This window comes from Leptidea sinapis, chromosome 39, assembly GCF_905404315.1.
Source record: "Leptidea sinapis chromosome 39, ilLepSina1.1, whole genome shotgun sequence".
Classification (NCBI taxonomy): Eukaryota; Metazoa; Arthropoda; class Insecta; order Lepidoptera; family Pieridae; genus Leptidea; species Leptidea sinapis.
Genome location: NC_066303.1, coordinates 9,445,910 through 9,471,678, shown reverse-complemented (window position 1 = coordinate 9,471,678; position 25,769 = coordinate 9,445,910). Strand labels below are relative to the sequence as shown.

Sequence of the window (25,769 nt, the reverse complement as noted above, 5' to 3'; positions counted from 1 at the left end):
AATATATCATTGTCTGGAACCCATTGTTGCAGTCAAATCATAATTTATGGCCGAATAATTTGTGTGAAATTGCGACTAATTTTGTGTTATAATTATTTTCGTACAAAAATATTGTAGCGCATTCACTCACAACAAAAGAATTTTCTAAGATAATACAGACTATTCGTTAGATATAGAACACTTGATAAACCACTTTTAAAACCTTATCTTTAGTATCACCAGAACCTTTCGCAGACGTGTCGTGTTTCATACAAATCAGTTTTAATGATATAATGTGTAGTCTTACGTAGTGGTGAATGTGTTGTGTTAACTAGGTATTCGTATAACATCAGCCCATTTTCATTTTATGCGTATCAATGCGTATAAACCTAATTTATATATTTTTTCAAAATACATTATTAAGCCCGTAGGTTGTCCTAGTTTCGTTGACTCTAACATAATTTAATTGCAATTGCAATCCATTGTTTAAGGTATTAGTGAAAATTATCTTTCAATAATACGTGAGTGAATTGTATGGTTTCTTATGCATTTATTTAAGTGAATGTAAATTTAATCAATATTGAATCAATTTAATCACAAAATATGATATTCTTGTGCCTCCCCTCATGCGCAGACTCGATTGGTGGGAGTTAAGGCAATCTATAGGGATTAAGCTGCTTCACTTTACAGGAGTTACGCTTGCTTAAATCATATTCTCAAGACCCTTATCCATTAAGATGCGGAGAATTCTCATGGTGTTTAGTGTCCTTCTTCTGGAGCGTTATAGCTTTGCGGCACCTCACTCTCATGGTACCAATGGCCTCGTGTCCCAGGATGTGTATAGGATCGGCAAAGGCTTGATTTACTGAGGCCTATTTAAGTTAGATGCCCTTTTAGCTTGCGCTATCCAGACAGGAAACTTGTGAGGGTTCGTATTGAACTTCTGCCTAAAATTGTGGATAATTTGCCCGTCGTTGATCATAGCCGTCTTGGAGTGACATAGCTTTCCGGTAGCCAGGTAACGATATTCAGTGATTGCACAGTAGATGTCGTAAGTTGGTTTATAAAAGTTGATCTCAATCATATTGCTGCTAGAAAGAGAAACCATCGTAGAAAAGTATATATACAAGGTAACTTTATTAAAACTAACAAAGTTCCGACATTTTAAGTGGTTTTCCCAAATGAAACTCCGTGATCAATTTTGATATACTTTGACCTCGAATTCCATATTCGATAATATCAGGCATCCTTATTAAATTTTTAGAAATTTCGGTATAAAATGTAAATGTTTATCATCTTATCTTAGAATATGTCCGGACAAAATATTATCAATATCGAAATGGTCCGAGACAATGACGATGAGACAAACAATGTACGAAGACCCTAAATTGAAAATGAGGACAATAATTTACAAAATTAATCTTACACCTTGATTAGTCTAAATGGCTTAGGCGGTATAACGTATACCTAACGTAACTAGTCCCTTACCATCACGTGATCCGAGTTATTTGGCCTACTTCTTGATAGAAAAAATCTATACATTGCAAGCAGTTTTTTCTTTTCTTATTTAGCTAATATTTAGGAAACTTTAGATTTTTTTATTTGTTTTTTTTTTATATTGAGCAATACAGTTTTTACTTAAAAAAAATTTATGTGAAGGGTATAAGCTCCGCTATCCTGTACGATTTCACCATTACCATTCAGTGATTAACTTTCCCTTTAGAGTCCAGGTTCGGTCCATTTCGTCACCTGCAATGACCATCTCTTATCCGTCGTATATCTGCAATATTCAATGCACATTGCCGTATCACCCTTAATGCGTGCATCTTTATTTTTGAATTTGTATCCTAAGCTTCAGAATGGCATGTAGGCATATAGGAAGGACGTGCCTAGAATGACTTTTTCGACTTAGCCTTTCAGGATTTCCTTGTGTGCTCAGAATTCCTTTAAGTCAAACCGATCTTCTATGTATTTTATCTGCCTTGCTGTTTGATAAAATGATACTTGTATTCCAATGTTGACATATTTATTGAAGTTTGTTATAAGGCTCACCACAAAATATAATGTTGTTAGATTAACTGAGACCAACAGTTTGTAATATTTGGAAAGAAATCGTTTACTAAAAGGCACGTCTTTGCTCTGACAAAATAAACTATTAATAACGTTTATCAAAAATAAAAACACTTGTAATCTTAATCATCAAAGTGATGTTTATTATTAATTATTATCTTTGTGACACTTATTGTTTCTTATCTATTGTTGATAAACAATGTGTTGTACGTAATAAAACTATTTTTAGATTCCCATGACAGACAAGTTATAAACAGGAACCCTATCACTAAAACTGTCCATCCGACTGACTGTTTGTCACTGCATAAACAGTACACAAACAAACAAAACACAGATCGCGAATTATTTTCTTTCACAAAAGTGATTTGTACGATGGCACGGACACCTTAAAGGTGTCCGACTTGGACATCGCCTGTTTTGGTACATGTTCTAAGTTTTTCTTATATGAAGTCAAAACGTACTGGATGTAACAAATTAAACATGGTGAATATTAATATTTTTCATAACATTGTTAATATTCTTTGCGATTCATCTGAAAATGTCACACAGACTTACATAATATTCTAGCTTATTTCAATTTAATCATCATCAGCCGGAAGTTGTCCACTGCTGGACAAAGGCCAATGATTTGCACGACGATTGGTCCTGCGCTCATCCAACGTATTCTGGCGATCTTGACCAGATCGTAGGTCCATCTTGTGTGGGGCCTACCAATACTGCGTCTTCCGGTACGTGGTTGCCATTTGAGGACTTTACTCCCCCAACGGCCATCTTTCCGTCGAATTATGTGCCCTACTCACTTCATTTTCGCAATCATTTGAGATATGTCGATCTGGTTCTCCTACGGATCTCCTCATTTCTGATTCGATGATCATTATTAAATTTAATAAAAACACTAGTTTTTAGGTATTACATAATAATATATTTTATAGTTCGAACACGTGAGTGAATATAAATCTCATCATCGCTCATTTCTAGACATTATCTTTACAATCTCAAGTGCTTAGTTAAATGTTTTAGTATTTGGGGAAAATACAGGTAACAACTTTAAATTACTACAGATCATGGATCACTAAACTGAGTCTTTGTAACTTGCAGCTGTGTTTTTTGCTAATTAAGCATATTTTTTTTCATTTCACCCGACAATAATGTCTTGAAAGCAGTGAATTATTACTTTATTTTTTAGGTAATTTGGTACACGTCTGCCGAATAATTAGAAGATCGATATTTTGTGTTTTCTTTGATGTCATTTTATTATCCAGAGTGGATTCCTTCAGTTTATTTGTCTTAAATTTCTTCTTTTGAAAACAAATGTTACTCTGAGAGAGAAACGTAGATATTTGGGTTACATCTCGTACTTTTAAAAGAAAAAAATGTACATCTCAATTACTTTATAGATGGCGCTATCAAATAATATTCAGTGTGAAAACGCTTTGTGAAGTGATGCCTCGTCGGAGGTTATTTATTAACAGCAGGACACATTGCTGTCACCGTTTAATGACAAGATCTTATCTATCCATAGTTATATCTAATATAGTTTTAATCCAATGCTCTATGTTGATAGGTTATTGAAATGTAAGTAAGCGTAAAAAGACAGATTTGTCTACCTCTTGTGACTTAAAGTAAAGATAGATAGGTTATTGAATACGGCCGTTAGTTGGTACACCTACCACCCGGTGTATACTTCTTTCACAAAACAACACCTGCAATGTTCCCAGTGGATATCGAATTTGCAACCCGCTTCTCATTAGCCAAATACGTATTTATACCACTACACGAACAATATTATCAAAATTTTACGTTATGGCCATAATAATATAATTTTATTTATTTATATTTACTTATAGAAAAAAAACAAGTCGTTATTTTGCTAACCGAACGACGTTTAATGAAATGGAAACACGACCTAGATTAGTAAAGACAATTAGGATCTCAGATTTTAGAGTAGTTTAATTAAAACTGCCATTTAATATATAAATATTTATGTAGAGCAACGAATATAATACAAACATAATATTACTCTAAATGTGTGAAATAAACACGCTTCTCTGAGTATCTTACATTGAGATATTTGGTGATGCAGTCATTCGATTTAAAGGCCTAAACTGAATACAAACAGAGTTTAAAATCAGATGTTAGGACAAAATCCTATTATGTTATCAAATCGTTGTGTTAACGCAGCCTCCATAAGTGACACCACAAGGTGATTGGCGTCGATCACGTGTGTATTAGATAATATAAAAAAACAAATTTTGGTAAAGAAGGTAAATACTTTATAATATTTTATTTTTATATTATTTATTAGTACAGTACGGTTGCAAATTCATTAATTAAAGTTACTGTAAGATACGTTATTCTCAGAAAAAGCTAATGGAATCGCAATTAAGATCAAATGCATTAAAATTGAAAGGGATTGGCGCCTTCTGCAGACTTAGTTCGCGCAATAGACAAAGGAACTACAAATAATTTATGATCGCAATCGCGGAGATAGTTGTTGTAGAATAGATCAAGAGCATTGATGCGTCAACATAAATTTTTGGGGGCAGAATGTTGATTCTTTCCCTACTTCGACTTTCTCATTGTTATTTTGATGGTAATCTTGGCTTGTGCGTAACTATTCAATCATTTTTAAGATAAAATATTGTTGGACGGAATAAATCGGATTTTATGAGAAAAAAATCGAGAGGAGCGTAACTTCACCTGATTGTAGGTGACAAGTCGTGCTCACTACATGACAGTGCCACTCAGGATTTTTGATTGAACACAAAATTTCAAGCGGCATCGTCACTTTGTAATTGCGTTAGTTATGGCGAGCTTTAATCCGAAACACAATAATACCTACTTGAACACATAAATCATTTATACGTCTAGATAGACTGTGAAAAAGTCGAAAAAAAATGAGTTTGATAGTTAACCTCTATTTGAGCAAAACACCCTCCTATTTTTATCCTACTATTCTTTTTTTGGTTTCATAATTGTCGACCCTGGTCTATAAGCCTAATTTAATTAAGTTTATTTGACTTTGACTATGTGATGTGTTATTTAGAAATAGAGATTCATTGTCTTGAAGTGTTATTTTTGATTAAATTGTCTGGTGACCACTTGCCATCAAGTAAGTCTTTCAGGGCTGACAATAACAATATTTTTTTTAGTTCCTAAAGAAAATAATTTATGGTTAATTATATTTTACAGGCTGTCTTGCAAAACCAACCGAATCACACGGGGTTTAATTACATTACTTAATGCCGAATAATAACTAAATACTTGATCTAGTTTTAGCAAACACATGTGAAGAACCTTGCTTTTGTTTTGTGTGATATTGAACTTTTATAAAAAAGAATGGATTCTGTGAATTTTCCAAGTTACTTATCAGAGATTTAACCATTGTACACAGAGATATAAAACTTCAAACCGAAGGTTTCTAACAATGGCAACTCTAATCTTTACGACTATGACATCATTAGTCGCATTAAATTGTTCACAAAATTTTATAAGCGTCACGGTTGTATGTAGCCATAATTTAGGCTGGTCCCATTAAATATTCAGATTGGATCTTGCCATAATACATCAATGAAAATCGGAGTTAAATCGGATTAGCGGTTTCCAAGCTTCGCGTGTTATATAACGCACAAACAAATAAAAAGACATTCTAAAAACTATTATTTTGGCCACGGGACATAAGATATGTATATTTTTTTATATTTAATGTAGTTAAACGCCAGGCTTCGTAATTACGACTTTATTACCTACATAGATGTATTGAAGAACTCTTTACCATAAGGAGACCTATATAACGTCATGTTGTCTGCATTTTCTTAGCCATTGATTCTGTTAATTTGAATAAGTAACCTTTTAACTTAATATGTTGCTTCATCATGTCAGCTGGGGACGTCCACTACTGGACAAAAGCCTCTCCCAAATATCTCAACGATGATCGGTCCAGCGCTACTCTCATCCAACGTATTCCTGCGATCTTAACTTCCGGTACGTTTTTACCAGTGCTCCATTGCACCAGATGCCGGCTAGATTATGGGTACCACAACGGCGCCTATTTCTGCCGTGAAGTAGTAATGTGTAAGCATTACTGTTTCAGTCTGAAGGGCGCGGTAGCTAGTGAAATTACTGGGCAAATGAGACTTTACATCTTGTGTCTCAAGTAGACGAGCGCAGTTGTAGTGCCTCTCAGACTTTTTGGGTTTTTTAATAATCCTGAGCGGCACTGCTTGTAATGGGCAGAGTGTATCAATTTCCATCAGCTGAAAGTCCTTGTCTCGTCCCTTATTGTCATAAAAAAACGTGGTCGCCATTCGCGGACTTTATTGTCCCAACAGCCATCTGTCCGTCCAACTATATGCCCTGCCCACTGTCACTTCAATTTCATGTAATATTTTGCTTACGCAATGCTTAAAAAATCTAACCAGAGTTAAGCAGATAATCTGTATACTTAGATAAGGCGTTGTCAATGATAATCCTGTTGACTGTATTGTGTCTTACATATCGAGTCCGTGCCTCACTGAACAAATACAGTTTAACAGTACTTTGAGAGATTGTATGTTGCGCTAATAACTTTAATTCATTCACTTTCCTTATCTCCGCTATCGGAAAATCTTGTTTGGTCATACTATTGTATGTTCAGTGCATACAAGAAGAATCGAAATTATAGTCCATTCGCGAATAACATAAGGACTAGTTTTGCTTAATGGTTAAAGTTATAATGATAAGATTGCAGTGTTTATTAAACGACTAATGAAATTGGTCAGTCTAGTGCCGATCTCGCCTATGGTAACTGTTATATTAATACGTTAAAACCCGTACATTTAGCGTAAGTATTGTAAGCATAGTTATAAATAAATCCGTTAATAATTTATTCCTAACTACATGGCATAATTTTTTTAAGTCTACAAAGCTTCCATGATATTTAATTTCTATTTAATATCGTGTGATTTTAACACAATATAACCAATTAGCCTCCATCAAAGTAAATATTTAGGTACATAATACATAATACTTATATAAAATAAAATAAATTATGTGTGTAAGAGGCTATTCTTTAAGAGATTAAAAAATCTCCATAATGAGTACAAAATTTATAAATATTATTTATTCCCAATATAATTAATCGTACAAAAAACGAAAATGAGAAAACATTATTTTAACAGCATACTTGGTAGACGTTCCATTTAAATTTATGTGTTGTTGATAAAACAATAAAATAAATTTTGGGGCACATTTAATAAATACGTAAGTATATAATAACTTAATAAACGATATTATTTATTTAACATGTCAGTGTTAATTTAAAGCACTCAGATTCGGTTGAGTTGTGAATTTCAAGTAGTAGGTAATGTCATCATGTTGATGCGTAATGCTCAAGATATCCGTAGTAGGTATGTTACTAACGACAAATCTACGCTTTTACTCTTACTTACATTTCAATAACCTATCGACATAAAGCATTGGACTATAACTATATTGGACATAACTATGGATAGATAAGATGTTGTCACTAAACGATGACATCAATGTATCCGCAACTAGAGATACGATATTGAAAAGTGCCGTAAAAGTACATCGATTTCACTAAACTTCTTTTGACAACAAAGACGAAAGTATTAAATGTAAGAAGTCTGGTGATTCTTTAACTTTATAAAAAAATATCAGTGTATCTAACATATCTAACGTTATTTCAATAGCCGTCATAGATAAACATATTCTACAATCTACATTGATTTTGAAGTCATTGATTTAGACAAAATATTTAACTACGGTTAACTTGTGGATTATTAATCAGTAAAAATACATTAGTAAGCTTAGGTTTTACTATTTTATTTCTTGGTTAATTTCAATGAAACATAATACATTAGGTACAACATAAGTTTTCTAAGAACGAGTTACTACACACTATATTATTAAATCTAAGTGGAAGTGATGTCCTGTAATTAAAAGAAAAATGTCGGACCGAATCGAGAAACTGTACAGAGAGTATGATAAAAATGTTCACCCGGATGATTACCCGAGGAGTGTGGGTTAGTTAAATTATAAGTTTAGTTGAGTTTCGTATAATCGGTTACATTATAATAAATAATAAATTTGGTATAAAATCATACATATAGTTGTGGTGGCCGCTAGTTTTTATCGATGTAGTTGTGGGTTGTTTTTTTTAATTGATGGAAAAAAATAAAAGTTTTTATTTTTTCATTTTAATTTTTAATTTAACCGATTATACTACGCCATAGCGAGCAAAGTGGAACATACTTTATAAATTCAAAATAGCAAAAGATTTACTGTAATAGTATTAGTAAAACAACTAGAGCAAATTAGGTAACACGTGGCATGGCATTTCTTCAATACCTTTACTGGCTTTTCATCTTTTTTACAAAATAGATCATGCATTCAGGTCACCTGATGGTATGAAGGTAAGTGATCAACTGTCCCTGCACTCTTGCAAAACCAGAGAATTCTCATAAGAATTTTAGTTTTATTGTACGCGAAATATGCAGATGGTGAAGTTTTGGAGTTTAAGTAAGAACTATTAAAATATAGCGCTAATTTATCTATTATTTGAAAGTTTCACCAGTTTGTGAGCATTGGTTCGTTTGCTTTTAGTTACTTTTTTATTCAGTCCCACAACCAGAAAAATTTACATATTCAGATGGCAATGTATCTGGCAAAAAGACATATCATGATTAACATGAGATTTGTAACCCGGATTAGCAATATTGTGAATATTGCGCTTCTCATAGAAAAATTCTCAAAAGTATTATTTCAGAAATAATATTTAAAGTTACAATTAAATTTCAGGGCTATTCACAATCCCAGAATACCCTGAGCTGGAGGCGGAGGAAGGAATGTGGTCTACAGTCCTGGATGTGGTCATCACTTCCCTGCGGTACCTGGCACCGGCAACTATTCTGACCATATTTTGGGGTCAGCAGAGCTTCTTTTTTAAGATCTTGAAGTACATCGATTCTACATTCAGATCACGTAAGTCAGCTAAGTTAATATAAAAGATACCTCAAATATTCGGTTTGCCGAATGTTTCACAGGAAATACCAAAGTGCTTACTCATAAACAAATGAGATGGCAGATAAATCTTAGCAAATTATTATAATCAGTTGGAGGCTTTCATGTCCAGAATGTCGGCTAAATGGATGTGACAACGGCGCCTTTTGTGATGTGAAGAAGTTTTTTTATGGTAGAGGAGGACAAACCGTCTCTTGCAATACCAGAGGAATTACAGGATCGTTACCAGCCTTTAAGAAGGGTATACGCGTTTTGTTGACGGTGCCCATGCCGTATCGTCCTGGATGTATGAACAGTGGAAGAGGCGGTAGGTTTAGCATTGCTTCAATGGCCGCACCAGGAGTAGACGTCTTGGCCCCGGTTACCAACATACAGGCAAGTCTCTCCAGGCTATTTAATCTGTCTGCAGTTATTTTCTGGCTGGCTTTGTTTCACCACACAATGGAGGCGTATGTGATTGTTGGTCTCACAATTGCTGTGAATAGCCATAGGAGGATCTTGGGGCGCATTCCCCAATGTCTCCCAACCAGACGTCGACATACACCCAAGGTTGTTTTAGCCTTTTTCACGGCTTTGTCGATGTGAGAATTCCATGTGAGTTTCTGGTCGAATGTGACTCCCAGATACTTAACCTCATCTGAGAATTCTAAAGTAGAGCCGTTCAAGGTGAATTAGAGACTTCAGTTTGTTAAATGTCCGTTTCCTCGTGAATGGCACAATAACAGTCTTTCCTGCGTTGACTGACAGTTTGTTGGCTGTACACCACTGTGAGATGGTGTTTAGCGCCTTTTGCAATATAGAGCTTAGTAGGCTTTGGCAGAAACACCGCACAAGGAAGCTGAAGCTCATTCCACAACTTGGTTGAACGTGGAAGATAGTTCCTTGAAAACCGCACTGTGGAGGAACGCTACAGATTCAGATGGTGGGTGGATGATATTTTAATTAGTGGCGTGTTGTGCGAAGGTGGAATTCGGCGGCACGTGAAACATCTATTCGTAATACTCACCGTGATAAATGCGATAGAAGACACACAATGAAGCGACGTCACTATGCAACGCCGAGTCATCTAGCCGCTCACAGAGCACTGGATCCCCGTCAATTCGAGCATCTCTGAGTTGTAATGTGCTAGCATTATTGTAATTCGGTTTGAACGGATGTAGCTAGTGAATTTACTGGGCGCATCAGACTGAACATCTTATAATATATTTTTTTTATGACAATAAGGGACGAGACAAGTAGGACGTTCAGCTGATGGTAATTGATACGCCCTGCCAATTACAATACAGTGCCGCTCAGGCTTCTTGAAAAACCCAAAATCTCTGAACGGCACTACAATTGCGCTCGTCACCTTGAGACATAAGATGTTACGAATTTTACTAGCTACGGCGCCCTTCAGACCGAAACACAACAATACTTACACATTACTGCTTCATGGCAGAAATAGGCGCCGTTGTTGGTACCCATACTTTAGCTGGCATACTGTGCAAGGGAGCCTCCCACTGGTAAATTTAATTTTAATTAATTTAAATCCTATGGTGGTATATCTTAATGTGAGCAGCAAACACGGAGCCGCTCAGAACAATTTTCAAACCTAATGGTTCAATAAAATATTCTGCATTGAAATGGGCAGAACGTATCATTTTAGGAACCATGAAAGAACGTTTTTCCCGTTTCGATACTTTTTCTTATTAAAAAAAATTGGTAGACAAAAACAAGATAAAAATATTGTTTGCAAAGTGCACACAAATCGTGCTAACAATGTACCTCCGTATATAATTTTTGGCCTTTGCCAAGAGCATGACCGACTATTTTCGTAATCAGCAAAATAGGTATTTAAAGAATATTAGTATATTATATACAATTTGGATGCAAAATTAAATAATTTAATATTTCTAACCATTGCAAATAGTTTCTGTCGCTTCTGTAATGTCTTAAGTCTTCAAAGTCTCGCTCAAACAAGTTTTAAATTTCGAGCGCTCCACTTATTCACTCGAAAGCTGTCAAAAAAGCAGTGAATTGCTATTTTTGACATTCAATTGTTAGAAAATCTAAAAACAAGTAAAAATAATTATAAATCCTTTTTAATTCAATTAAATATATGGGTCCATATAGGTACATTTATAAATTTATGTCAAAGAATAATAATAAGTAATATCATCTGATACGGTATGCGAGGCATTTCTTTTCCCAAAATTCTGTTCTGATACATTTTGATGATATCACTTAGCAACTGTTAAAACGTAGAAAATCTTAATGGTTTACAAAATTCCTTTTGTTTGATTCATGCGCAAATAATTGTGACAAATTGTCGCGTGTGACAAATTCTCAGCCACTCGACTTTTAAATCGAGCGCTAAGAATCGCCTCCCCGCCGCGTCCCAAGAATGTCTTCGTACCCATAGACTAGATACATCTAGATAGACTATGACAGATGTGAAAACTTCGAAAAAGACAGTTAACCTCTATTTCGAGCAATACACGCATAGCTTACGTCTTGGTCATTCCAGCACACCTGTCTACCTGCACAAGATCAGAGTTAGAGATCACTCCTTGTGTGAATGTGGCTTGGACGACGGTACTGTATCTCATATAGTATTTTACTGTCCTAAACTTCTTCATCTTGGCGAAATAATTTGCGCCCGACTGGTGCAGCCGCACGCCATATCACAAAAATCACAATACACGCATAGTACAAAGTGACATACAAATCGCGAGTGTAAGACGTAACTTGTCACGCACAATAAAGTAATTAACCTGGCCTGTTTTCATCGGTTGTCTCGCAGCAAGAGGCTCTATTTACACGCATAAATGATCTAACATAGTAGCCGCTACCTTATAGACAAGAAAAGCGTGGGTGAGGGAAGAACTTCTCTGACGGAAATACAAAAGGAAAACTAATCTATAATTGGCTATCGCTTAGCAGAAAGGACCCAGTCCACAAAGTCATAAGAAAATAACTGTTTTACCCCAAACAAAACTTATCCGATATTTCTAATTTAAAAAGAAACCAGTTCACTTCTCGTATTTGTAGCAAAGATATTGAACACATACACAAAAAATATACTAAAAGTCACAAAACAAAACAATATCTTTTGACTTTGGATCTCAAATACTCAGCTTAATTTGCATATGGACTGGTTCCATTCTGCTAAGCGCTAGCCAATTATTGTAACCGATTTTGATTGACAAGTCGTAAACAGTCAGCCACGCTTGATATTAGCTCCTAAGTATTTTGAGTAGCCACTAGCTTACGCACACATTGACAAATCAAAATTGGTCAATCATTATCGGGCTGTCCGTTTGTCTATACGCTAATTAATATAATATTCCAAGTCTATACTCTTACCTGAGTTTCACTGCGAAAATTGAAAAACAATGTCGGATCAAATTTTATGCTTTCTTTGACCCTAAACAGTAAACTGGAACTTATAGAGCGTAACAAATAGATGTTTACATGGTTATAGATTCATTTTGCTGTGACTCCAGTAAGACCGTACACATACAAAGAAAAAAAACGAATCGCCTCGCAACATTCTCTTATGAATGCTTTCGCCGAATTAGTTATATATGGACCCGGCATAAGACCAAAGAGGCCTTAGAAACGAAGTTAGGTACTTACTGGGTTATGGAACAATGTCAACGTACCTGCTCTAGTTACTGTCGTGGATGGTATTAAATTGACATTATAGCTGAGGCCATGCCAAATGATCTAACACATTGTTGCCACACATGGGCCCATTATCAGAAAAAATGTTTAAAATAAATTGAAATATGCAAAAACGAAATCAAAAGTAGTGTAATGAAGATTAAAAGAAGAGGTAAATTAGACTAACAAAGAGTAGAACTAAATTCAAAGATGTCAAAACTGTGCGCAAAACGTTAGAGTGGAAATGGGCGGGGCTATATGCTACGTAACAAAAGCGAAAAATTGGCAAAAATCATAGCCGAGTTGTAATTCAAGAGAATGTAAAAGAAGCAAAGGGTGACAAATTAAGTGGCGCGAAGATGAAAACTTAAAAGAATGGCTGGCCCAGAATGGATGAGAATGACGATTAAGAGAGAGAAAAAGATGGAAGTCTTTGGAGGAGGCTTTTGTCGAAGGAAAAACTGTTAAGAAAATCACAATTATTTTATTAATCACTAATTGGTTAGGGATATAAAAATTGACATTATTAGTAAAGGATATACGCATATATACGTCTATTTATAACCTATATATGCGTATATATGGTCCTAAAGAATCATTGAGAGCAAAATTTAAGGAAATTAACATGACTATTGCTTCTCAATATATTCTTGATAATGTAATGTATGTACATAGGCACATAAGTGAATCTGCTAGAAACCGTCATAACCATAATGCTAACACCAGGAATAGACATTAAACTTGTAACGCCTACTACTCGGCTAAGTCGAGTTAGTAAGTCTTTTGTGGGGCGATGTATATATGCTTTTACAAGAAGATCCCAGAAAATGTTCACAACATAAGTATTACGATATTCAAAACGTTTGTGTGGTAGAGGTTACTATAACATAAATGACTTTCTTAATGATACCACAGATTGGGAATGAAGCGACCGCCCTCAGGCTATTAATTAATTTGTATGATATTGTCAACATTTTTTTTATGAAAAAAAAAACCAGCCCCGTTGAGTTTGTTGTGCCCGTTCATCTTTGGAATGGGTGTTAGTTTTTGACTTTTAAATAAGTGATGTCACATTCCATTTTGAACAAAAGTATTTGAATTTAGTAAGAGCCTCTTTCTGTTAGTCAACGCTTCAAAACAGACCAGGTTTATTACTTTAGCGTGAATAACATCTGCGTCTTAGACTTGCGATATATCAGTCACATTGTTTAAATGGGCGTGCGTGGCTGAAAAAAGTTGGTAGGTAGTTGTATCCGTAAGGCATAGTCAAACAAGCATAATTTAGCTCTGAAATAAACTTATTTTACACAGAATGTAAATAGACATTATGATTTATTCCAAATCAATTAATTTCATACTTACTAACAGATACAAATGAAGCGTGGAGCTAATAAAAAATGGCCGCTTACAAAATATATTATACTTCTTTACTTAATGTATATTTAAACTTCTCCTTTTTGTATTTAGAATAATTCAAGGAAATCAGCAGTAGAGACATTTGCCGCCCGAAATATCGCTCTTTCGTGAAAGTTAAAATCCACTACTACCCTCACATTACGACTAAGCAACAATTTCCATTTAGAGTTTTCCTTGACCATCAAGACGTCTTAACAATTATAGAACTCCTTGAACCTTTTTTAATGAGGCTTATGTTTAAAAAAATGTGCTTATATTGTTTATTTCGCTCCGGTTAGAATAATGTGTCAAAGACAATATAGTAGGTAAGCTCTAACAAAAAAATTAAAGAAATTTAATTTATATCACACTAATATGGTTGTTTATTACACTACTTTTTCATGGTCCCATTATATATTCCTTAACTATGTAATAAGATATAAATAGCCTAGTTTTGAAATTAAAAATTATCGAGTACATAGAGGATCTTTATGAGGTGTTAAAAAATTACTAACAAATATTACTTCAAACGTGCATTTACTAGAGAACAAGGTAACTAAAATGTAAAAAATCTACACCATTTTGAAGTTGATGCCAATATAAAGCAAGCAAAAAAGAAGTATTTTTTATAAGAGGTACCTACTATAACATTACAATCTAAAGAACATCTATTTGCACCTATATAGAAAGAGTACGTCTCATGATAATTCCCTATAAGCTCAATTATGGCCTTCTGCATGGTTCTTTAAGGGAAATCCGATGCCCACATTCCGGCTACATCACCAAATTAGTTCGATGGTACTATTTTCATTCCGATCGAATTTGGTTAGTTATAAGCGGTTTACCAACTATCGTGTCCCGCTGCCCATTTTATAGTCTTCATCATCATTTCCACTTCATCAAATGATACTCTCTGCATACAGACACTTGTTTTGTTGCAAAAAAAAGCGTAACATCCAATTTTTCACAATAAGAGCAGTTGGGGCTGCGACCGTCAGCAGTAATCTATCCAACGAAAAAAGTTCAAATCGTCCCATAAACGATAAAACGTAACAAACATACAAAACTCCTTCTGTTTTTAAAGTCGGTTAAACATGAAATTTTAATATGTCGTCATAGAAAAACAATCTTAGACTACAGAAAAACATTATATTTCTTTTATTATTATTATAATTCTTCTAAACGTGTGTTGACAGTAAACTCCTCCTTTATGAGCCGTTTGCTGCTGGACCGATTTGAATGAACTTTGCTGTGTGTGTTCAAGTGCATTCGAGGATGGTTTAGATTCACAATTGAACTACCTCCTAAATGGCTGGACCGATGATTTTTTAAGATTCTCAATACAGTCCATATAATATAATTATTCTGCGTATGTTAGTGATCTTCTAAAATCTGGACTGATTTTTCAAATCTAACACTTGTATACAGGACAACGTCTGTTGGGTCCTCTAGTATAAATATATATAAATATAAAAAGCAAATAAATTTATTTCTGTTGTAAATGAGATTTATCTTTCTGAGAACGCCAATGTTTCAACATATTACATACGAGCTACATTGAATTTGACATAATATCACGCCTCAGTTATTTTAAAGCACGTTTTACAGAGCGGTGAATCCCCATAATCTGTACTTAAATAGTTTATGCTCTGTAATGGTCACGTTTTATTTAGATTGCGTAATAAATCTCGTGTAACGTTGCTTTTGAAATTGTTCTGCACAGGATTTGGTAACACACTACTGAGACAATATCAATAAGAATAACCAAGACATATAAAAAATTTACGGTAGGCGCAAACATTTCTACGATACGTTATATATAAAGCCTATATATATAGCTTTTACCAGTGGGACGCTCCTTTACACAGCATGCCGGCTAGATTATGGGTCCACAACAGCGCCTATTTCTGCCGTGATGTGTAAGCATTACTGTGTTTCGGTCTGAAGGGCGCCGTAGCTAGTGAAATTACTGGGCAAATGAGACTTAAGTAACATCTTATGTTGGGGTTTTTCAAGAATCCTGAGCGGCACTGCATTGTAATGGGAAGAGCGTATCAATTACCATCAGCTGAACGTCCTGCTCGTAGCATTCCTTATTTTCATAAAAAATGTATTCAAAAAGATAGTGTCACCCATTGTATTCAAACACATGGCAACACCCATCGTTACCATGTACATCGATTCACCGAAAGTGACCAAATAGATCAGCGTCATCCAAAGTAATCAAATATATCGGGACACCATAAACGTCATAAACATAGCTACATTCAAAGCACTAAATATATCGCTAAACAAAAATTGCCAATATATAAAACCACCCAAAGTTTTCAATTATGTGGATTCATTTGTGGAAAATGAACTTTCGATGTAAGTTTATAGGATTCAAATTAAATTATCAACAAACTTTAGCTTCATTTGACAAAGTAATATTAAATATATCGTTGTCTGGGATCTATAGTATTCTATAGGGAGTAATGACATTCTGTACACATTTAAGGACTAATATCATTCGCAGTCTGATAGCATTTTAGTCGTGTGTCAACTGTCACTGTCTGAAACGGGTTCTAAATACAAGATTCGGAACCTGAACTGAATTAGTTATTTATGCAACTGTTGTGTAATACGTATAATAACGTGATACGTGTTATTACGTATAAAAATATATTATTAAAGTTATACTTCTTTAGGCGCGTTATGAAAAAATAATGAGAGTGAAATTTTAAGATGCGCGCGCAACACTAAAGTAACAGGTTGAAGTTGGTTATTAAAATATATTGTATTTTTAACATTAAGAAGACAATTAACACATTTATGACAAAATTCATTGATTGTTTGTTTTATTTATTTAGAGCATTGGTAACAAGACGAAACCAAGTCAAAATATCATATTTAAATAGGTTTATAACTGCAAAATAACATTGACATAAAAGCAAAACATAATGACGTTTGTACCTTTTTGATGTTATTGAAGATAAACTTCTTTGACTTTTACGTTGCGCGCGCACAACGACATCTAAAAATAAAAGTTTTCAGAAATTTTCTGTCGTTTGCGACATTAATTATTTTTTTTTTTGGTTTCTTCGTCCATTATTAGGACAGGCAAAGGGTTCAAGCCCATATTCAATAATTTATTTCACGATTTTTACAATATTGTTCTTTCTGCAAACGTGGAATAGCACGACGAATAAATAATTTTAAGGATTTGTCTTGCTACGCCAAAGAAGTATAACTACTTGCATGCATAAATAAGTATACACACACTTTTTTTATAAATAAAATGCGCTTCGTATCGATATGAAGCCGGGTCGAAACCGTGTCACTATGTACCTACTACGAATACATCTATGGGCGGAAAATATGATTAAAAATAACTTATAATGTATTCTTCGTTTGTTTTTTGTTCACCTATTCAATATTATGAAAGAAAATAATAACTACCAGCCGTTGAAATATTTTTAAAGGCTAAATATTTAATTTTTAGAATTAACAAGGCAACAATGACAAGTTTATGGAAAAATCTTGTCTTATTGATGCTATCAATTAAGATAAATCGAGTGACACACTTTTCTGTCTATTAAAATTGGTACTTAGTAATCTCTCAAGAATTCCTTTAAAAATATTTTCTAACGAGATCCACTTTATAACTGAAAATTGGCATTAAAAAAATCAAAATTTCCTTTCAGTTATATTTTCGAGCGAGGAACAAAAACAAGCGGTGATACAATGGCTTTCAGAGGCTGGCAATGTGAGGGTTGGAGACTTGGACACGGTATGGCGGCATGGATGGATACTGTGCGGCCTGTTGGACGGGGCTCTACCGGGAGCCTGCGCAGGGCATCCCCCCATCAAACTAACTCTGGAACATGCGCAGGACATAGCCGACCATTATCTTGGAGTCCCACCGGTTAGTACGAAGTCGAAACACATTGGTTCAGCTTTTGCTTTAAATAGGTACTAATAATTTGTGGTGTCATTACAAAATGTATTGAACACTTGTTTAAAAAAAGTTCTATTACAAATCCGTGTCCTTTTGTTTAGCGTCAATCGCGATAAGAAGTCGCTTGAATAGTTAGACACTGTTAAACAAAACACTTGTCTAAAACATGTTTAAATAATTTTATATAATAACACCGTTGATGTTTGTAATCCCATTCAACTGTGAAGTCCGAGAAACTTCTCAAGTCCGAGAAATGTAAATTGTAAGTTCAGTTATAGCCCAAACACATGGTGGGATTTGGTACGGCCAGACCACCGCGACCGGTCGGTCCAGTGCACGTGGGCGCCTTGCACCAATTGGTCCGGCTTAATAGTTTTGTTTGATGGACAATGCGACATACCATCTAATGCGCTATAGTCTGCTATCGGAACGCGTCCGATGGTTCGGCCGGACCAAATCCAGTATTCGAAAATAACATATCAACAGATAGAGACCAGCAGCAATAGGCACGCTTACGCTACGCCTGCGTACATTAAAGAAGAATACAAAATGAAAATGGGGTGTAATATCCCTATTATTTGATTTGTCAGTGGTGTTTACAGCATACAAAAATATGTATTCGTATTTTGAATGGTCGTATCAACCAAGAATCTTAAGTCGTAATTAATCATCATTTTGTTGTTACTATTCTACTGCCACTAAAATAAAACAAAGATGAATGAAAAAGTTGACTTAATCATTATATAGATAATCCTAAATATGTAGGTTTAATAAATTTATAGTTCTGTTGCAAAAACTTGTTTACGCATAAAGTATAATAGCTCTATACATATTATCATCATGAATTCATATATGATATTTAATTACTTTATTTTTGTATTAACATAAGAACTGAAGAGAGAATTAACAATAAATCTAATATTTCTAATGTGGTCTCAAAATGATTGCGATTTTCATATACATTTGTTGTATTGTTTTTCTTAAGTTGTATTAGGGCTTCCACTTGACCCGGTACCTATAACATTTTCGATCGCCAAATTTCGTGGCGGCGACATGGGACGGGTCGTCCCCTTCCCTAAAATATGGTTGAGGGAGGCGATGGCTGGCTCATGCGTCATGCTCGTGAACGGGCGCTGCTTGTGGTGACGGGATGATCCTGTTGCCGGGGACTCGGTTTCAGATTCTTTAAAGTTATTGTGTATACATATATATGTATGGATATATACATGTTTATTTATTTATAATCGCTCATAAAATGCTCACAGAATACCTTTATTGATTTATGGTGTATGTGGATGATGCAGCTACTGTACTCAATAACTTTTGTATTAATTTACATTTATGTTTTTTGACTTACTCGTGTAAGACATTGACTATTTGACGTTTGAATGTATTTGTTGCATCATTTTACATATTATATTGTAATTGAAATTATCTGTAAATCTTGATATAAAAGAGTGGCAATGAGTTTCTAGCTACTTCTTCTCATTAGCTCAACCCTTTACGAAGTAGCGGTAGATTCAATAAGAAAAATATTTTATTTCTTTTGACATTCATAAGTGTCATTTTCGTGACCTACTTGAATAAACTGATTTTGATTTGATCTTATCGACATTATTGAAACGTTAAAATTTTATATGTGGGATTATTTATTGATAAAATTTCCTCTAGCAGCTAGAAACTTATTGTACCTAACTGATGATAACTAATATTTTTACTTTCCAGATGTTTACAAAACAAGAACTAGAGTCTAATGATGTATTAAGTAAACATCAAGAATGGAAACTTACCAACTACTTAGACAAGATACGATTGGCTATGGCAAAATTAACACCACCAACCGTGCCAAAACCAGTATCAACTAATACTACCACTGCCGCTGCAAATCTGACATATGAGTATGTCGCTCGGGGTTCTGGTCTCACAGCAGCCCATATAAAACATAAAACATATTTTAAAATATATCCAACTGCTCAACAATCACTTGATCCAGGAGAAGTTGAAATATTTATTAAGGGACCAAAAAATATCTTCGGAACGGCAACTGTATCTCCAATTTTAGGGAAGGCTCAGTTAATTCGACAAACTTTGTTGGGTCTCCAATCAAAATCCAACAATTACACAGAAAATGTTCTCCCCATAACACAAGGCACTGCTTATTTACGAAGCTATGGGAAAAATGACATGAAAAAAACATATTATATCCCTAAAACGAAATACGATATCGAAATTGAAACCGAAAGACATTCCGATCACGTAAGAATTGGCTACATTGTACCTATTGAAGGTAAATATGAAGTCACTATAACAAGTAGAGGACAAAATATAGTTGGCTCACCTTTCAATGTAACTGCATCGACAAATATTATTAAAACCTTGGAAAGAGATAGCTTTTCTTTAGAAGATGGAGAAGAAATTGACATTGTTGATATAAAATCTGATAGAAAAGCAATACTTCGCATAGTAGACTTTGTAACCGAAAAAATGCTTCTGAAAGAAAATGGATCATTAGAAAGGATTACCGATGATGACGCTAAAAAATTATTGGAATCGAATACTACTTTTGTGGATTCGTCGCCAAATGAAGACAAAATAAAGATAAACTGTGATTTTGTTACACAAAATATTTCAAACGCTGATAAGACAGAGGCTAAGAAATTTTACGATATTGCCCGCAAAATTTTGACAATGAATCGAGTTTGTAACATAATCAGGAAAGACATTAAAAATGAGGACATTGAAATGATAAATACTAAAGAAAATCCAAAAGCTATCCCTGATGTAGTTAATTCAACAATTTATGACCATAATCCTTTTTATTATACTAACCGTGATAAAATCATTATACCAGAAAACATTTCTGTTTCGCTATTTACCGAACGCCCGAAAACGAAGGAATCCCATGCAGATAACTTAAAAAATATTAATTATGATAATGTATCTGAATGTAACGAAAACGTGTATATCCCAGACGACGATGACACTATATCGATAGATACTCAATCTACAAATAATCCTTTTACACGTGATGTTTACGAGTCCAGCTATAAAATTGAAAAATCCTTTGGATCATTCATAACTAATGAATACGAAACAAATAACTCGCAAAACGAAGTAAGTCAATCTTTTAGAAATCCTTTGACTGTTTCAGAATCCACTGAAATAAGACTATTATATGAAACTAGTAAAAATAGCAATGTACATTTTGATGGCTTTGATAAGATTAATATAGATTCTCAATCAAATAATATAAAACATACACGGGCAACGAACCCTTTTATTTCTGTTTTGGAAAATGAATCGTACAAAGAGAAGGAACGACTAACTGATTTCATTATTGGAGCACCTGTATCCCTACCCCCTCTGGTAGGTTTAAATCAGTCAGAAAAAGATATATTATCATTATCCTTTGAAAAATCTAGAAATATTAAGAGTTTACATGATCTTTATTGTGTTAGAGAGAAAGACGCATCTTCATTCTTATCAACACAAGATAGCTTCGATCATAAAGAGGATTTTCTCGCTGTTTCTCCATTTCATAGCTTGGGATCCGATACGTATAATTTTCTGAGCCAGGGTAATTTACAACGTAGTAGAGATATGTCACCAAAAGAATTATGGGATTCAGCTTATGTCAGCATTGACGAAAATTCTAGTAACCCAGACAACAATAATAATAGTAGCAACCGTTCTGTGTCAGAGACTTCCTTAAGAAATATATCTTCGTTTATAAATGATGATAACAGTTCCGAAAGCATTGAGGAATACGATGATTTTACGACAGTTGACGAATCGAGATGTAACAAATTGGAATTCAAGCGCCAAGTATTCACGCCAATTATCGAAGAGAATGAAAAAATTGTTTCTTCCAGCATGAAGGATACCATTGACCAAAAGGAACTTGAAGAAGTGTCAAAAGCATTTGGTGAACTAAATGAAATATACGATGATATTTTTTCCAACAACGATGACTCCTCTTCTTCAATTAGTGTAAACACCATCCCACATAAATCTGAGATGGATTACATTACAGAGAACAACAAAATCAGTGTCGATTCCGCATCTGAAGTTAAAACAGATATGAAAAGACACAAGAGACAAAACGAAGGTGCGATTTCTGAGGTTCAGATAATTGATACTGAATCAGTTTCAGCAAGTCAATACCTTCATGCGGAAGAAAACGAAATGAGCGAAATAAGAAAATCAAAAGAAAATACTCAGTTTGGCGATCAAGTTCAATCAAATATTGTACTAGAAAAAAAGAAATACTGGGATGAAAAGATTCGTCAAATAGAAGCGAAAAGGCTTGAAGAATCAAAAGTTCAGCTAAAAAGAAGGCGTTCTTATTCAAAGCATTTAAAGTATAACGATTCATTGAACAAAAGAAAAGGTAAGCAAATGGTAAAGAATTTCTTAACTTTAGAGAATGAAAGAGATGAAAAAATAGAAAAACAACCATGTTTGGGAAATACCGTGAAACGAGTGGAAAATTGGACATCTCTCTGGGATACCCACTTCGAAATGCAGGACCAAGATAAATCTTGTCAAAATCATATTAAAGATAGTAAGCATTCAGATAGAACAACTGTCTCGACGCCTGTCAATATTGACATTGTAGATATTGAAACTGATACCACACCAAGAAATGAATTATCAGAGGAAGTATTCAAAGCTTTTGAAACGTGCCCTAAAAGGTTCTTTGGCACATCCAGAAAACATATCATAAGCAAAATAGAAAACTTCCTAGGTAAATCATACTCCGACAACAAACCCATTTCTGAACCACAACAATTTAATAACGGAAGCGGCTTAGTATCTAGTCGAATTTCCCTCTTTCATAAATATTCAAACTCTACAGAGTTAACTTCTACAAAAAATAATAAGACACAGAATAAAATCCCAACAAAAAATTATATAGAAAATAATATTAAAAGGGATGTGTGTGATAGAAGGCAAAAGCAAGATAAAGAAGATTTAGAGAACTGCGGCACAGAACCAGAAATTCAAGTTAATATTGACAATAAAAACAACGATTTTAGTCGACAATCTGAATGTTTTGAAAAGTCTAGTATGAGTAATGAAAATGCTATGATATTGCTAGAAAATAGTAACGAAATAGTTTTAAGATTACAAGAAAACACAAACACAGAGATGGAAGAAAAAACGCGTGGCAATGAATGGATAGATGATTCAAATAAATTAAATAAATGTACTGAACCAATCATTTACAATTTGAAACAGACTAACGATAACAACTCTTTTAGTAAATCAGAACTGGATATATTTAGCAGAACATCTGATACAAACGACGATGAGAAATTCCACAAATATAAATCGGTTGAAGAGCTTCCCAAAATAAATGTAAAGAACTTTATATTGCTTTATGAGGATGTTTCTCGAGTAACAAAACCTTTACGCAACACCACAAATCGTAAATTGACGTACAGCTCGAGTTCAATTCCAGGTAAGCAAGAAAAACAATGTTTATTTAGATAACAAGGTTAAAACAATTCGTTATAAATAAACATAAATTTTAATATGAAATATTTTATTACAGGAACTCCGAGCAAATCACAACAAACAACCTCTTTTAATTCTAACAGTTTGCCTGTAAGTGGCCAATACAATTTAACAATGAATGAGTCACTTCTAAATTTGCCCACGAGATGCTGTTCAGTCGATAGTGCACTGGTTCATGAAGAAGATAAAAAATACTCAAGTTTGTCAGATATTGAATTAGAAATAATCGAAAAGAAATCTGAAAATGGTGAAGGTATGAGGTCTACTTCAACGAAACCAGATGACATCAATCAAGATGGTTACAAGGATCGCTTTAAAATGGCTAAACAATATTTTCAGTCGTTGGAAGAATTAAGAGATGTTAGAAAAATAAAAGAATGTAAGATTGTTGTAAACACTTCATCAATAGAATCTCTCGAAGGAACTGAGGCCAGTAATTCAAAAAGAGCCAAAGGCAAGAAAGCAAAATTAAAATCGCACTCAATGCCGTCTTCAGAAATTTCAAGGATATGGCAAGAAATGCAGCAAAATCACGCAGAGGGCCCTGACAGTAAGAAACTAATGAAAATATCTGAAAAATTTAATGTTGATGATTTGTTTGAAGATGTTATGGAAGGAAGACTGAGTAGACAAGGCAGTTTACGGGGTATTCCTCATAAAAAGGCTGTTTTAGAAGCTTTCAAATCCATGGAGAACATCAATTCTAACAATAAACTAAACTCTTATGAAATGACAATGTCACAACTCACTGATTTCGCTAAAGAATATAAGGTGAAAAATGCTCAGACTTATTTAAGCGAATACCCATATTTGCCGACAACCGATCCATCAAAATATCAATCGAGACTTGACGCGAACGCATCCGGTTTAATATCTTACACTGAACTACTCAAAACCAAACCGAGAAGGAATAGTGTTCCTGACCTTCGAATTAATACTTCATTTACAGAAAGCCTTTAATGATAAGTACAGCTTTTTATTTGTGTCATAAACGCCTGATAGGGCGGCATAGTGGCGAAAAAATGTGTACTATTTACAAATATTTACTATTGCTTAAAAAGTCAACCATAATTTTGTTGTAAATGTTTCAATACTATCCTATTGATTGTTTGCTAGGTCAATTTAATTAAGATGCATAGTGACAGTATTGTGGTGTGTACCTTATAGCATTATATAAACTAAGCTAGAGTTATTTTGTTTATTTTTGTTAAATATGGCGAATAGTTAAAATTTATACAGTGTTGTGTTGTCTGTTATATGTTACAATTAAGATCTTGTACACTTTGTACAGCTGATGAATCTAATAATAATTGGTAAGTTGAACTTTATGTAATTTATTAAAAAAGAGAAATATATATTATATTATGCCTTTTTTGAGTTTATTTTGTATACACACAACTTACTCATGGAGACAAATTACTATTTATTTCTGATAAGAAAATAAATTATATAATACTGTGAAAAAATACTACTTCCCAAAAAGGTATAGTTAATAAAATACAAATTTTAAACCTCAAATTTATACACATTTCTGAATCATAAGTTCATAAGGTATCAATTTTAAATCACAAATAATACTTACACTTAATATATTAACTTAATAGTAATTATTAATCTCACTACAAATACATTCTTAAAGACACCACGTGATAATTGAGTTTAAAGGGTTGAGTTAGTAATATTAGGTATTACAATTAACTTATTTACAACTGTACATCCCTAGTCTCAACAAGATTTTAAATTTTATCCCGGAGGTCTACTCGTAAAATCGAAAACGATACATTCGGAACGTACGACAATACTCCGAATATATCGCAACTACCCTACTCTGACAAATGTTCGAATTCCTTAACGTTTATCATAACCATAGACTAATATTTTGATTTTTTTACGATGTTAGAGTGAATGAATTATGCGCAAACCTTGAAATACTAAATATTATCTGTATGTCGCTGATAAGTGTCAAAAGTCAAAACACAGTTAAGGCGCCTTAGCGCCAGAGTCTGGCATGGTCCTTAGAACATGCCAGACTCTGCACCACCAGTTTGATATCATTTACACAAAATATAAATATTCAAAAATTATGTAATGAATATAATATAACCACTTAAAATTGAATAAATAATACAAAACTTGCAGATAATTAAATTTAAAAAAAAGTAACAACCCTTCTCGTGCACTTCCTATTTCTCAGGCGGCT

General features: G+C 34.0%; 1 protein-coding gene across 4 annotated transcripts; it reads left to right on the top strand.

Moving 5' to 3' along the window:
• Positions 1–225: 225 nt before the first annotated feature.
• LOC126976124 (putative histone-lysine N-methyltransferase 1) lies at positions 226–24,940 on the top strand. Of its 4 annotated transcripts, none has more exons than XM_050824319.1 (6): positions 226–314; positions 7,914–8,075; positions 8,851–9,033; positions 17,796–18,016; positions 19,775–23,513; positions 23,607–24,940. In XM_050824319.1, exons 2-6 carry the CDS (start codon positions 8,000–8,002, stop codon positions 24,527–24,529), a joined length of 5,142 nt encoding a protein of 1,713 aa, XP_050680276.1. In that variant the 5' UTR covers positions 226–314; positions 7,914–7,999; the 3' UTR covers positions 24,530–24,940. The 4 variants fall into 4 exon arrangements, with proteins under 4 accessions (XP_050680276.1, XP_050680277.1, XP_050680279.1 ...); XM_050824320.1 differs by having other exon boundaries at positions 296–314; positions 7,935–8,075; XM_050824322.1 differs by lacking the exons at positions 226–314; positions 7,914–8,075 and adding an exon at positions 6,771–6,871.
• Positions 24,941–25,769: the final 829 nt, after the last annotated feature.